The sequence below is a fragment of the Ursus arctos genome, unplaced genomic scaffold (assembly GCF_023065955.2).
Source record: "Ursus arctos isolate Adak ecotype North America unplaced genomic scaffold, UrsArc2.0 scaffold_3, whole genome shotgun sequence".
NCBI lineage: Eukaryota > Metazoa > Chordata > Mammalia > Carnivora > Ursidae > Ursus > Ursus arctos.
This window is the reverse complement of record NW_026622985.1, coordinates 61,456,750-61,472,618: the sequence shown is the minus strand read 5'-3', so window position 1 is coordinate 61,472,618 and position 15,869 is coordinate 61,456,750. Positions and strand designations below refer to the sequence as shown.

Genomic DNA, 15,869 nt, shown 5'->3' with positions numbered 1-15,869 from the left:
ATTTACAGAATAATTGTGAAGATAGTACAGAGAGTTTCCATGAGTCCCGTACCCCATGCTTATATTTTCAGTAAACAGTTTCATATGGTTGTTAGAAGGGCTTAATAGAACTTTATGGTTGAAATGGTTAAATACTATTTGTTGAAATCCAAATCAAAGGGCTTAATAGACCCACTTTTTACTTTGTTCTGGTCAAATGAAGCCCAGAGGAATATGCCTTGAGATTGTAAAAAGAGTGTTTTTAGAGGTCTGAGAACTATTCACATAAGGAGTGCGTGAAGGCACCTGGGATATTTCATAGAATAATAAAAGATTGAGAAGTACATGACAGCTGTCTTCAAATATTTGAGAGAGTGCAGTGTAGGAGAGGACAGACTCAAAGGGACCAAAGGGTGGAAGATATTTAGCTCAAAATAAGGAGGTGATTACATTCCTGAAAGTGACAGCCTTGTGTGTGTGTGTGTGTGTGTGTGTGTGTGTGTGTGCGCGCGCGCGCGCATGGGCAGAGCAATTTAAGTTACAAAATAATACATGCATATAGTAATACATACAGATGAAATAATATTTCAAGAAAAAGGCAGTGTTTCTCTCCCTCAGATCTACTCCTTTTTGGTGTTAATGTAAATGGTTTTGTATGTATCATTCTACAAAACATTTCCAAAAACAGTATTTTTATAAAAAATAGAATCAGTATTATTATTATTATGTAACTTTTTATTTTTATTTAATAACATATCTTGGGTGTCTGCCTAGATCTTCTTCACATGCTGTAGTGGTCTCCACACTTTATTGTTCATCATCACAAGTGATTGTGATTACCAAGTCCTTAGCCATTCCCACATCAGTGGGCGTTAAGGTTATATTTATCTTTTTGTCATATCCACCAATGCTAAGAGTAATGAACATATCTGTACATATTTCTTTGCATACTTATTTTAGTATTTAGAATATTTTATATGGGACTGCTAGACCATAATGTATGAATATTTATAATCTGATAAATACTGAGAACTTATGCTGAGAGTGTCCATTTTCTTGCATCTCCATGAACACCAGTATTATCAAACACTTAACACTTTCTGACAGACTAAAAAAAAAGGAACTAATTTTATCAGTCTTTACCAGTGAAGTTGTACATCTTTCAAATGTGTGTGACATATTTATATTTCTTGAACATTTGAAAATTGATGTGTGGGATATTTTATATTATAGACAGTAACCTTTTGCCTATTACATGTATGTAACATTTCTAATAGGTTGTCAGTTTATAGTTTATTAATGGTTTTTGCTTATAGAAGCTTTAAATTTCTATACAGTCACAACTATACATTTCCTGTGTTAATTTGTTGCTTAGAAACACCCACATCAAAATGATTAAATTATTTCCAAATATTTTCTTTCATGGTTTTCATTTTTTGCCAAATAAATAACGATATATTTAAAGCACCCAACACAGTGATTTGGTACAGCTACATATGAAATGATTACCACCATCAGGTTAATGAACACATCTAACACACCCGTCCCCTCACAGTTACCTTTCTGTGTGTGAGAACGCTTATAGCCACACTCTTAGCAAACTTTATATAACACGGTATTATTAACTGTAGTCACTATGCCGTTCATTAGTTCCTCTGAACTTCTTCATCTTAAAATTAAAGGTTTGTACCCTTTGATGAACATCCCCATTGGCCCCCATTACAGAACCCTAGCAACCACCATTCTATTCTGTTTCTGAGTTTGACTTTTTTCTCTTTGTTAGATTCCACGTATAAGTGATACTAAAAGTATTTTTCTTTGGCCTATTTCACATAGCATGATGCTGTCCAGGTTCATCCATGTTACCACAAATGGCAGGATTTCCTTCTTTTTATATGACTGAATAATATATATGCAATGGAGTATTATTATACACACACGCACACACCACATATTCTTTACCCATTTGTCCGACAGACACTTATGTTGTTTCTATATCTTGACTATTGTGAATAATGCTTCAGTGAACATGGAAGTGCAGATATCACTTCAAAATATGGATTTTGATTCTTTTGGATATATTCCCAAGAATAGGATAGCTGGATCATATGGTAGTTCTATTTTTAATTTTTTGAGGACCTCTATACTGTTTTCCATAACACTGTACCAATTTACATTCCCACCAACTATGCATGAGTTTCCTTCTCTCTACATCCTCACCAACATTTGTCTTTTGTCTTTTTGATAATAGCCATTGTAATAGGAGCAAGGTGATGTCTCATTGTGGTTTTGAATTGCATTTCCTTATTAGTGATATTGAGCACATTTGCATTTTTTCTGTTCTTTGGAAAAATCTCTCTTCAGGTCCTTTGCCCATTTTTAAATCAGATTATTTATTTATTTTTTGCCATTGAGTTGCCATTGAGTTCCTTACTTACTTTAGATATTAACCCCTTAACAGATACACAGTTTGCAAATATTTTTTTCCATTCCATAGGTTGTCTTTTCATATTGTTGATTGTTTTCTTTGCTGTGCAGAAACTTTTTAGGTGATGTTCTCCTGCTTGTTTATTTTTGCTTTTGTTGCTGTTGCTTTTGGTGTCAAATTCAAAAAATCATTGCTAAGACCCCTGTCAAAGCTTTTCCCCTGTTCTTTTTCTCATAGGAGCTTTATGGTTTGAGGTATTAAATTTAAGCCTTTCATCCACTTCAACTTAATCTTTGTGACTGGTGTAAGACAGGAGTTTAATTTCATGGTTTTGCATGTGAATATCCAGTTTTCCAGCCATCATTTATTGAAAACACTATCCTTTCCCCATTATGTGTTGCTGCCCTTATCAAAGATGAATTGACCTTATTAGCATGGGTTTATTGTTGGGCTCTCTCTTCTGTTCCATTGATCCATGTGTCCGTTTTTATTCCTGTACCATACTGTTTTGACTACTATAACTTTGTGATATAGTTTGAAATCAGGAAGTGTAATACCTGTAGCTTCATTCTGCTTCCCTAAGATCATCTTGGAAATTCAGGGTCTTCTGTGGTTCCATATGAATTTCAGGATTGTTCTTTTTATATCTGAAAAATCTCATTGGAATTTTGATAGGGATTGCATTGAATCTGTAGATTGCTTTGGCTAGTATGGATATTTTAACATATATCTTTCAAACCAAGAACATAGGATATCTTTCTATTTATTTGTGTTGTCTTCGGTTTCTTTCATCGGTGTCTTACAGTTTTGGTGTAGAGGTCTATCTTCTTCTTGATGAAATGTATTCCTAAGTGCTTTATTGTTTTTGATGCTATTAAAAATGAGATTGCTTTCTAAATTATCTGTTCAGATAGTTCATTGTGATTGCATAGAAATGCAACTGATTTTTGTGTATTGATTTTGTATTCCACAACTTTATTCATTTATTAGTTTTAACAGTTTTTTGGTGGAGTCTTTAGGGTTTTCTGCATATAAGATCATGTCATCTGCAAACATAGATAGTTTTACTTCTACTTTTATTGTTATTTTTTATTTCTTTTTCTTGCCTAATTGCCTTGATTAGGACTTTCCAGTAAAATGCTGGACAGAAATAGTAGGAGTGGGCATCCTTGTCTTTTTCCTGAACCAAGAAGAAAAGCTTTGAGATTTTTCAACACTGAGTGTGAGGTTAGCTTTGGGCTTGTCATATATTATATGCCATTATTATGTTGAGGTACATCTTTTATACCTAATTTGTTAAGAGTTCTTATCATGGAGGGGTTTTGAATTTTGTCAAATGCTTTTTCTGTGTCTACTGAGATGATCATATGGTTTTTATCTTTCATTCTTTTAATGCAGCATATCCCATTTATTGATTTGTATATATTGAAAGCATTGCAAAGATAAAAATTCCACCTGCTCATGTTACATAATCCTTTTAATATGATGTTGAATTTGGGTTCTAGTATTTGTTGAGGCTTTTCCATCTATGTTCATCAGGAATATTGGCCTACAATATTCTTTTCTTTTATCATCCTCATCTTCAATATAAGAGTAATGTTAGCCTTGTAAAATGAGGTTAAACATGTCCTTTCCTCTTAAATCTGTTGGAAAAATTTGAGAAAGATTAGCATTAATTCTTGTTTAAATGTTTGGTGGAATTCTCTAGTGAAGTCATCTGGTCCTCCACTTTTTTGTTGTTGTTGAGAGATTTTTGATTACTGATTCAATCTCCTTACTAGTTGTGTTTTTTTTTTTCCTTAAGATTTTATTTATTTATTTTTGAGAAAGAGAGTAGCAGCAGGGGGCGGGGAGGAGCAGAGGGAGAAGGATAAGCAGACTGTGCTGAGTGCAGAGCCTGATGCAGGGCTCAGTTCCACGGACCTGAGATCTTGAGATGAGCCAAAATCAAGAGTTAAATGCTTGATCCACTGAGCCACCAGATGCTCCTCCTTACTAGTTTTAAGTCTACTTGTATTTTCTATTTCTTCGTGATTCAGTCTTGGTAGGGTGTACATTTTTGGGAATATGTCCTTTCTTCAGGGTATCCACTTGTTGGTGTATAATTATTCATAATAGTCTCTGATGACCCTTTGTATTTTTGTGATATCAGTTGTAACATTCCCTCTTTCATTTATGATTTTATTTATTTAAATCTTTTTTTCTCAGTCCAACTAAAGGCTTATCATTTTTGTTTATATTTTCAAAAAACTAGCTCTTAGTTTCATTGATGTTTTCTATGGTTTCTTGTCTGTTTCGTTTATTTCTCTTATGATCTCTGTTTCTTCTTTCCTTTTACTAACGTTGGGCTTAGTTTTTTCTTCTTCCAGTTCCTTGAAGTGTATAGTTGTTTATTTGAAATCTTTTTTTCTTAATGTAAGCATTTATCACCTAAAATCCCCTCTTAGAATTTTGCACCATCCTATAAGTTTTGTTATGGTGTGTTTTTATTTTCATTTGTTTCAAGATATTTTTTATTTCCTTTTGATTTCTTCTTTGACTCATCAGTTGTTTAGGATTAGATTGTTTAATTTCCATGTATTGAATGAATAACTTTTTTCATCCCTTCACTTTCCCCTTAATGTGTCCTTAAAGCTAAAATGAGTTTCTTTAGGCAGCACATAATTGTCTTGTTTTTTTATTCATTTAGCCATCTCCGTCTTTTGGTGGGAGAATTAAATCCATTTATACTTAAGATAGTTACTGATAGTTAAGGGCTTGTTTTGCCACCTAGGTGTTTCCTGTTTCATAGTTCCTTTCTTCCTCTCATGCTGTCTTCCTTTTCTATGGTGATACACTTTGTTTCCTTTCTCTTAATCTTTTGTGTATCTACTGTAGTTTTTTGCTTTGTGGTTATCCTGAGGCTTACATAATACATCTTGTAACAGTCTATTTTCAGCTGATAAAAACTTCAATCACAAAAAAAAATTCTGCCTTTTACTTACTACCCCCTCCATTTCTATGTTTTTGATGTTACGATTTATATCTTTTTATATCGGCATCCTTTAACAAATTATTGTGCTATATTTGTTTTAAAATACTTTTTTTTTACTTTTATATTAGATTTCAGTGATTTACACATCACTAGTATGACATTAGAGTATTTCTAATTTGACTGTATAGTTAACTTTATGGTGAGTTTTATACATTCATCTGTGTTTAGGTTACTGATTAGCATTCTTTCATTTTAGCATGAATAACTAACTCCCTTTAGCATTTCTTGTAAGGCAACTAGTGGTAATGAATTCCCTCAGCTTTTTTTGTTTGAGAAAGTTATTCTTTCATTTCATCTGAAGGACAGCTTTGCTGGGTGAAGTATTCGTAATTGGAAGATCTTTTAATTTGAGCATTTTTTTGAATATATCATCCCATCCTCTCTTGACCTTCAAGGTTTCTACTGAGAAGTGTGTTAATAGCCTTACAGGGGTTCCCTTATATGAGATAATTTGCTGCTTTGACAGATCATTCTTTGTCTTTGGTTTTGACAGTTTCATTATAATGTGTAGTGAATTTTGGGGGATTAAATTTGTCTTGGTACCTATGAGGCTCATGTACTTGGATATCCATACCTGTCTCCAGATTTGGCAGATTTTCAGCTGATCTTAAATAAGATTTCTGCCCTTTTCCTCTCTCTTCCCCTTCTTAGATGGCCATAATGTAAATATTGTTTCTCCTGATGGTGTTTCGTAATTCACCTAAGCTTTTTTCACTCCTTTTCGTTCTTTTTCCTTTTCTCTTCTCACTGGATAATTTCAAATTATCAGTCTTCAAGTCCCCAGATTCTTTCTTCTGCTTGATCAGGTCTGCTGTTGATGCCGTATTTGCATTTTTCATTTTCATTCATTGTATTCTTTACCTCTAGAATTTGTCTGGTTCTTTTTTTATAACTTCTAGCTCATTATTAAACTTATTTTGCTCGTAGATTGTTTTCCTGATTTTATTGTGTTGTCTACATTCTCTGTGGTTCACTGATCTTTCCTAAAACAATTATTTTGAATTGCTTGGCAATTCACAGATCTCTATTTCTGTGGGGTCAGTTACTGGAAAATGATTATGTTCCTTTGGTTGTGTCATGCTTCCTTGATTTTTTGTTTCTTGTAACCTTTCATTGATGTCTTCACATTTAATGGAGCAATCACCTCTTTCCGACTTTAGGAACTGGTTTTGTTGAGGAAAGACATTCACCTGCAGGTGGGTGTATGGAGCCAGCTGGGTAAGGTGTGCTGTTTCCATTCCTGGGGAAAGGCTCAGCAGTGTAGTATCTGTGCAACTTTATCAGCTGAGGTTAGCATCAATGAAGATTGCAGGGGTCCTCAACGACCAAGGCTGTGGGTATCAGTAATGGTGGTGACCTGTTAGGATCTGCAGTGGTGAAGCTGCTGGGGACCACCCAAACTTCTTTCCCCCATGGAGCATGTCACGGTCAATGGGATCCCCCTTGGCACAGGGTTCATCTTATGGATGCCCTTGTGATAGTGGTGACAGTGTTTTTTGATACTTGGGTACCCACGGAACAACCGTGGGGATTGGAATTCGTGTGCTAGCAGAGCCGTGGCAGCTCTGGGGCCCGACAGCTCTGGGGTCCAGGAGCACCGGCTAGCCCATGGCAGTGCTGGGTCTGGGTCCTGAGACCTCAGCGTCCATGGAGCAGGCACAGAGGCAGGGACGGCAGCACAGGCACTCGTGGAACAGCAGTGGCTTCAGGGTGTGGGGCACTGGCTGGCCCACAGGCAGACAGTGTGGGGACATGGGTATGCATCAAGTGGCCACAAAGCTGGAGTCTGGGGTGCCGGCAGTCATAGTAACAGTGGGTTTGGGGTTCCAGCTAGCCTGCAGTGGCATTGGTGTCTGTGGAGCAGCTGCAACGGTTAGAAATGCCAGCATATGCAGAGCAGCCCTGTCTCTCCATCTGACGTGCAGGGGCCTGTGTGTGGGGTTGTTGGGGACTGGCAGCCCTGGTTCCAGGGTGGTGCCCCCGCAGCTCCAACTTGGGGGTAGTGTCCCCATGTCTTCTTCCCGAGGGTTGCTGGGTGCTTTTGTATTTGAAAAACACCTTTTGCCTTCATGTTAAGTTAATGGTTTGGTTAATAGGTATTTCTGGGGGGTTTTCAGCATTTTATAGATAATTATTATTATCTAGCATTGAGCATTACAAATGAGAAATTTTATATAAAGTTTTGCTCTCTGGAAATGTATGGAGTTTGAGATATGCATGTGCCTATGTATGCATGAGTGTGTGTATTTTCTATGTTTGTTAATTCATGGGACATTTTAATCTGAACATTCACATCTTCCTTTACCTCAGAGAATTGTTGGTTCTCTTAATCTTTTGCTTTAGCCTCGCTTTTTCGAACATCTATTATTGCTCTTTATCAGTTTATTTCATTTGTGTATTTGCAGATTTGGTTGTGCATTTACATTTTAAATTAGCTACTAGATTTATTTGCATCGGCAGTTATTGTCAGGGCCTGTCCTCCCTCACACACAGCAGCTCACCACAGAATCCTGTGGTGACCAGTACATTTCAAGACAGGTGGGAACCCCCCACCCCCACCCCCGCCCCAGCCCACCTTCCCTCTGCTGCGCAACTCAGGGCCAAGCTGCAATGGAGACAGGGTAAGTTGGTGATTGTACTGCTTTCCTGACAGGCCCTCCCCTGATCAGGCTTTTTTTTTTTTTTTAAAGATTTTATTTATTTATTTGACAGAGATAGAGACAGCCAGCAAGAGAGGGAACACAAGCAGGGGGAGTGGGAGAGGAAGAAGCAGGCTCCTAGCAGAGGAGCCCGATGTGGGGCTCGATCCCACAACACTGGGATCACGCCCTGAGCTGAAGGCAGATGCTTAACCACTGTGCCACCCAGGCGCCCCCCTGATCAGGCTTTTAAAAAAAAAAATCTCTGGATATATGTGTGCCCTTGAACTTCCTTACCTCTTAGTGTCTTACTTGAACTGTGTTACTTTTCTCTCTAACCCCAAAATGCATATTAGAAGAAAGCCTCTGCATGTAAAACCAAAGTCTTCCATCTTCTCAATGGAACAATGAAACAGGCAGTCCATACCTCTTCTACGAGTCTAGCATGCAGGCTAAGAGGAGAAGAACAACATTGACACTATTCAGGCTGTGTTCACTGCACAGTGCCTAGAGCTCAGTAGGCCCATAAACTTTTGTAGAACGAAAAATACTTATATGCTTTACCCATCACTTTTCTTCTAGAAATGTATCCTTGAGAAATGCTCAAGGATGCTCAGAGTTTTACGTACAAGGATGTTTGTGGTACTTAGAGTCTTAAAAAATGAAAGCAACTTGCAAGTCTAGCAGTACTTATCTAAAGCTGTGTATATACTGTACATGGTTGAATATTTAATAGAAAGTATTTTTCTTTAAATCCTTCTAGAGGTACAATCTCCAGCAATCAGTAAAACCTGTTTCATCTTAATCAAAGCCTGGCTTTTTTATATACTTCACATAGGATGACTGTAAATTATGCTTTTCAAATTGCTATAATTTTTAGTGATATTATCTGATATTTTTTATTGTACTGAGTAGTTTAGAGAGAATCAAAATTTTTAAACCTAAGAACAAATAAATGAAGTTTATGTATATGTGATCGTAATGGACATTCAGTAAATAGAGAATGTTTTTTATTCCAGAAAACAGCTCCTTGAACATGGTGAGGTAAAGCTTTCATTTTAATCTCTGCTGTATTTGTGTATTAAATTCTAGTTCAAAGATAATTCATAAAGGTACCGCCTTGCTGCTTATGCACTGTCAGCAGTGGTTCAGCTTTGGTAATAAATGCTGATCCTTCCCATGTTTTCATCTGCTTTTTTGAATAGTAGTAAGGGTTTCTGAAAAACAGAAGGTTCATTTATGACCACGGAGCATAATTAAATTACTTTCCTTTATTCATTCATTCTTTTATTCATTCAACAATAAAAGCATTAATTCCTAGCCCACTGAGGCAGTCAGCTTCAGCCCATCAGGGCAGACATCCGTGGCCCTGTGACTGGTGGTCTTCGGCCACACCCAGACTTGATGGTCAATCAATTACAATCTTAGAGTGTTATAGGATACAGAAGATGGTATAGCAGTGTTCTGCCCTCAGATAATTTTTCAACAGAGACAAGAAACAAATAAGATAACATTTTATATGGTGCTAAATTATTTTGTGGCATATGAAGAGAAAGCTCAGCAGGGGCTGGAAATATGACTTCCTAAGTAATAGCACTTTGAGTCTTAAGGATCAAATTTATAGGAGAGGGCAACTGAATTTGGACCTAATAAAAACAGCCTATAATGATAAATATTTTTTAATAGTTACTATGTGCCATGTACTGTGCTGTTTTAATTCTATTATGATTCCCATTTTGCAAATAAGAAAATTATGTTAATTAGATGAAAGTAGCTGTCAACAGAGACAAACACTGACTTAACTCAGTTAAGGTTGATTCTTTGCTCACATAAAGTTAAAACCAGGAGTTCCTGGTTAGTGAGTGGTCCTCCCAACAAACTGATTGAGGAACCCAGACTCCTTCCATTTATAGCTCAGCCATCTGCAGATTGTAGCTTCTGAGGTCCATGTGCTTATCTGCATCAAGGCAGCAAAGGAGAGAGAACAGGGGAGATCACGCACCGGAGCTTCTGTAAGGGCCAGGCCTGGAGATGGAAATGTGACCTTCCAGTCCTCAGCCGGGGCTCAGGCACACGGCCACACCTGACTGCAGGGACCTGGGAAATGCAGTCTAGCTACATGTCTAAGAAGAAAAGCAAAGCGGTCTTGACCACGGAATAGAGACCCACAGAAATGGAAGCGTTTTCCTCAGGTCTGCCACTAATTTATAGTAAAGCTTGCCTTTGAACGCTAGCAGGCCACTTCCAGTGCCTTCAAAGCAGTAGTCAGCACTTACTGCTTCCTGTGTGCAGGGCATTTGGGGAAGGGATTTACATACAGTTATAATTTCATTCGCACAGCAACCCGTTGAGGTAAGTACGGTTATTTTGTAAATTTTACAGATGAAAGAAAACCGTGGCACGGAGAAGTTGAGTAACATAGGGTGACAAAGCTGAAGGGACCTTAGCTCTGTGGAACCAAGGCCTATGAACCTAGGCCATGTAGCTGCAGAGTCCATGCTGTGAATCATTCACCACACGCTGCCACCTAACGGAACTGCACTTGTGCAAATCAGTCCTGTCACAATGCCCAGTTTTACTTAGCAGTGCACATTCATACTTCATATTTTATCATATGGTATTTAAAACCCACTGCTTTTTATTTATTTATTTTAAACCCACTGCTTTTTAGAAACACAGTATTCCTTCATTTTCTGCCCTCTTTTCTCACATTAACTTTGCTTTCTTATTGTCTTTTATTTCTCCATTTATCCTTATTTTGCCTGTTTTAGTTTTTTTCTATTCTGTATACTAATCAGTTCAATCTTTATTATGTGCCTGTTGTACACCAGGTCCCTGCTTTTGTGGACTTTAATGTGTAGTGGAGGAAGACAAGCAACATTAACAGATACTTATATGTGCCTTGACAAAGGAAGTAGGTAGAAAAGTGCAGAAAAAGTGATTACATCTGTGTGAAGGAGATGGGGTAGTTAAGGACACATTTTTTTAAAAATGACCTTAGAGGAGGAGTTTAACAAAGTCAAACCGTGTGCATATACAAAGAAGGTAATACATTATGTTCAGAGCTACAGGCAAATCAGGATTGCTGATGCATTGAAAAGGCAAGAAGTAGCAGAAAATGACACAGGTTCAGACTATGGTGACTTCATATGGAAAGAAGCTGGACTCTATCCTGGGCTTTGTTGCTAAGCAAGGGAGGGCATAATCAGATCTGGGTTGTAGATATTTTTGTCCTGTTGGCAGTAAAGAGGATGGCTTTTTAAAAGGTAATCAGAGTTTGGGGGAATTACTTCTTTTGAAAAATGGATTAAGTGATATATGTTGGGGGTCTGTACACTTCCACATTCTCAGACTGATAGAACCATGTGGTTGAATAGTTTATTGTCTGGAGAGGAAGCGTAGTGTAGTGGTTAAAGACACAGACTCGGGAGCTGGCTGGCCCCAGATCCCTGCTCTTCCACTTACTGGCTGTATGATCGTAGGCAAGTTACATTACATCTTTTTGGGAACAACCAAAACAACAGGAACAACAATACGTGTCTCATATGGTAGTGATGGGACTAAATGAGTTATATATAAGATACGTACAATAATGCCTAGTATTAAGTCAAACACTGTGTAAATGCCCACTTTTTAAAAATTTATTAAATTTTTTAATAATAATTTTTTATTATGTTAGCCACCATACAGTATATCCTTAGTTTTTGATGTAGTGTTCTATGATTCATTATTTGCATATGACACCCAGTGCACCATGCAATATGTGCCCTCCTTAATACCTATCAACAGTCCCCCACCCCTCTGAAGCCCTCAGTTTTTTTCCCAGAGTCCATAGTCTCTCATGGTTCATTCCCCCTTCTGTTTACCCCCCCTTCATTCTTCCCTTCCTTCTCCTACCAATCTTCCTGCTATTTCTTATGTTCTATAAATGAGTGAAACCATATGATAATTGTCTTTCTCTGCTTGACTTATTTCACTTAACATAATCTCCTCTGGTCCCGTCCATGTTGCTGCAAATGTTGGGTAATTGTTCTTTCTGATGAAATGCCCACTTTTAAATTTGTGTGCCTTCTGGACCAAGACCTCAGGAGCTCCAGTTGATACTGTGCCTTCTGTGAACCATGCCAGTGAAGGGTATCTCCACCATATTCTCAAGATGTCTTCACCACTGTTGTGGGAGGTAGTTTTGACAGGGACAGTCTGCCATTTGGACTGGTTTTCTGCACTTAGTCTTTGTTTTCTTTATGCTTGAGAGCTGCTACCTTACAGTCTACCCAGTTGGACTCACTTATTCCAGGGGGGAGTAGTGAACAGTTTCCTGAGCTGCTCTTCTTTCCTTGCTTCCAGCCTCTAAAAGACGTTGTGAGGATTGTCCTAGTAATTTTTATGTGGAAAGAGGTACTAACAAATGGACAGGAGGGTACATATAGTACACAACTTTGGACTGTGCTTTTGGATTGTAGCCTTCTGTCTCCTACTTGGTAGTTAAAAAGAAAACTACTTGATAGAAGAGAAGATAAATAACTATGGCAAGAGAGCTCCATGGAAAGTCAGTGGCCTGTGAGTGGAAGAGTAGTCAGAGCATGTGGATAACAATAGCAAACAAACTGAAGCGGTGCCATTGGGAGTGGTCGTTCCGTGTCATTCCCCCACAAAAACGTTATGCAGGGGAGATAAGAAAATGGGGGGCATCTCTCAGTCTCCATATGAAAACAGAGTCCTTTCAGCCATTAGATGATAGGGGAAAGTCAAGAAGAATTATTACTTTGGATTTCATTCTTGTTATATGAGAAGTTGGTGCTAACGTAGAAGTGATGGGGAAAAAAAGGTAGAGTACAAGTAATGGGATTCCGGAGAGACGATGATAGTCTCATCTTGTGGCTCAGAATAACCAAAGGAAGGCATATTAGGAAAAGTCAGATGTACACTTGTATGAATTAGACCACGTCTATGGTAGTCTGTTTTTAGAGGCCACGTTTTAACAAAACATGGGCAATCTGTACCATGTCCAGAGCAAGGCAACCAGAATTATGACACCACAGAACTAATGATCCAAGCTTCTGAATATTTAGCTTAAAAACAGAAAGTTTTCTAAGGGTGAAGGTGGGATTAGTGCAAAGTCATGATTACAGTACTTGGCTAATAGAGAACTTTCATGTGCAATTGGGTTAGACTAATTTTGTGAGTTGCAGAAGTGTAGAAATTATGGGGAGACATTGGTTCAGTTTTAGAAAAGATTGTCTAACATTTACAGCTTATCCATAATTATAACAGGCACTCCTATGGCATATTCCTTTTCAGGAATTAGTGAATAGCCAGTTCATAGATTTACAGACAAGATCCCTGTTTTGGATAGATGGTTAAAGAAGATGGCCCATGAAATCTACCAATGTGTGATTTAATGGTCCTAAACAAAAAGACCTATTTGGGTGTGAAGCATGTTGATGCCTTTTGTTTCCTCCACAACATGTCCCCAACTTTGTCCAAAGAGGAGTTTGACTCAAGAAAAACGAAGGATTGATTTTGAAATAAATCTTCCACATTCCAGCTTTGGATTCAAGAATTGTGAAAAAATTAACAAATTCCATTTTTAAGCATCTTAAAAGGAAAAAACACAGCTTTGCATTCTGTTTTAAACATAAATTATGTATTTCTGATTCTAAAATAGCACATTTAAAAAGTGTTAGAAAATTCAGAAAAATCACCATTTGGAAGTAACCTCTGTTAACTTTTTAGGTACGTATTTTTGTAGCCTTCTCCACCCCCCCACCCCACCCATGCATGTATATATACACATAGACGATTTCACAAAATTAATATTTTGTATGTACATAATTATACACATTGAAAGCTTTCCATGCCATTAAATTATCTGCTAACATGTAATCTTTTAATGGCTGTATACATGTGGGAAATGTGGTAATTTATTTATTCCTCTATGTTGGTCATATAGGTTGTTTCTATTTTTGCTGATAAAAATTCACTTCAGTGATCATCTTTGTACAAGCATTTCTTGGTTTCAATTATTCCCTTAAATTAGAATGGAAATTTAAGTCAAAGGGGTTGGCTCTTTTGTAGCACCTTGAGAAATAATGCTAAATTACAGAAATGTACCAATTATTTCATTGTATGTTTCAAGGCATCTTCTTTAACACCCAGTATTAACTTAATATTTATCCATTTTATAGATGAAATATCTTATTATATTTAATGTTTAATTTGTTTGAATATCAGTGAGTTAGAACATAAATATTTATTTAGTTGCCACTTAATTTTGGTTGCATTAATTCCTTGTCTATTTTATTTTTCTAGCGAAGAATTGGTTGATAGTTTATGAATATGTCTGTTAGAAAAGTTTTGTCTGAAAACTTTGCTCAGTGGAACCCCATCTTAATAAAAATGGGTATCCTACTAATCAGTACAAATATTTATATATATAATTTCATTACTTTAAAAATAATCTAGATTATGTTTTCTACGATTTTTGTTGCATTCCGTATTTATATGTCTCTGTGGCTCCCTTCCTCACCTTGTGTGGGTCCTGTTCAAATGCCACCTCTTCAGTGAGGCCCTTCCTGATTGTCCTCCTTGCGATTGCAATGGCTCTCGCCTGTGGCCTCACACCACACCCTGCACTCCCAGTCTCCTTTCCCTGTTCCACTTCCTTCAGTTTCTAAGAGACTATATAATGGATTCATTTGCCTGACATGACATTTTTGTGTCTCTTTTCTAAATGTTCTAAAATGTAAGCCTCACAAGGGCAGAAATTGCTCACTGTTGTTACGTTCACTGTTGTATCCAAAGCCCCCAGAACAGTACATGTTCTATAGCACACATTTGCTAAATCTTTGTTGAATGAATGAATGAATAAATATTACCAGACTTATTACTAAATTAAATGATCCTTGTCCTAATAGTAGTTTTAATATACATTATATTTATTAACTTAAAAATATATAAAGTGAAAATATCATTTTGTTTTGTTTTTACAGTTGATTTTTCACACCTTACAACTGTTAGCATTCACTGTCCTTGCCATTTTAATCATGAGGCTGAAGTTGTTTTTAACACCTCACATGTGTGTTATGGCTTCCTTGATATGCTCTCGACGGGTAGGTATTCACTTTTGTGTCACTACACTATAGTAACTAGAACAGCAGCACTGTAGTTACCATGGCTTTGCTGAGTAATCCAAAATATAAAAACACTTGGTTTAAATGATTTAAAAGGTTATTTCATGATTAACCATGAATAAGAAGAGCAATTTCAAGTAGCTTTGAAGATTATTCCTAGATTTTAACTGATGTTGTATGACTCACTTGCGACTTTCCCCTGTGTTGGTATTCTATCCACAGACATAGGTCTTTGGAGTTCAGGTCTGTGCAAGAGTTTCTTGGCCCATCAAAACGATGCTCAAGTGTTCTTCTAATGCTAGAATAGACGCAGGGTGATCGCTCTAGTATTGTTCTGCTTGGATCAGAGAACCCCTTAGAAAAGTGGTCAGTTCTGGGGTTCTCTTACCGTTATATACACAAGAGCCAGACAAAGAAGATAGAATTTTGGGACTTACAGAAACGTCTTACTTAGTTTTGACGATGAGTCTTGTGTTAGACTATCATAATGCTTGTTTTCCTGAGAGGAATATATGTGTTAAAGCTAGTGGGATAAAAAATTATTATTAAAAAAATAATAAAATAAATCTAGTGGGGTTTCCATAATTACTTTAGATGTCCATTAAAACCAGATATAATAGGAGTTAATTCTAGGTTAACATTTTTTTGATTTGCTA

At 37.0% G+C, this 15,869-nt stretch overlaps 1 protein-coding gene across 1 annotated transcript in view; it reads left to right on the top strand.

Moving 5' to 3' along the window:
- The window catches only part of DPY19L2 (dpy-19 like 2), an 83,975-nt gene that overhangs the window by 54,626 nt on the left and 13,480 nt on the right, over positions 1 to 15,869 (top strand). Inside the window, exons 17-18 of the mRNA XM_026509105.4 lie at positions 9,100 to 9,124; positions 15,073 to 15,192. Coding sequence (XP_026364890.2) covers positions 9,100 to 9,124; positions 15,073 to 15,192 — 145 coding nt within the window. The remainder of the gene's footprint in view (positions 1 to 9,099; positions 9,125 to 15,072; positions 15,193 to 15,869) is intronic.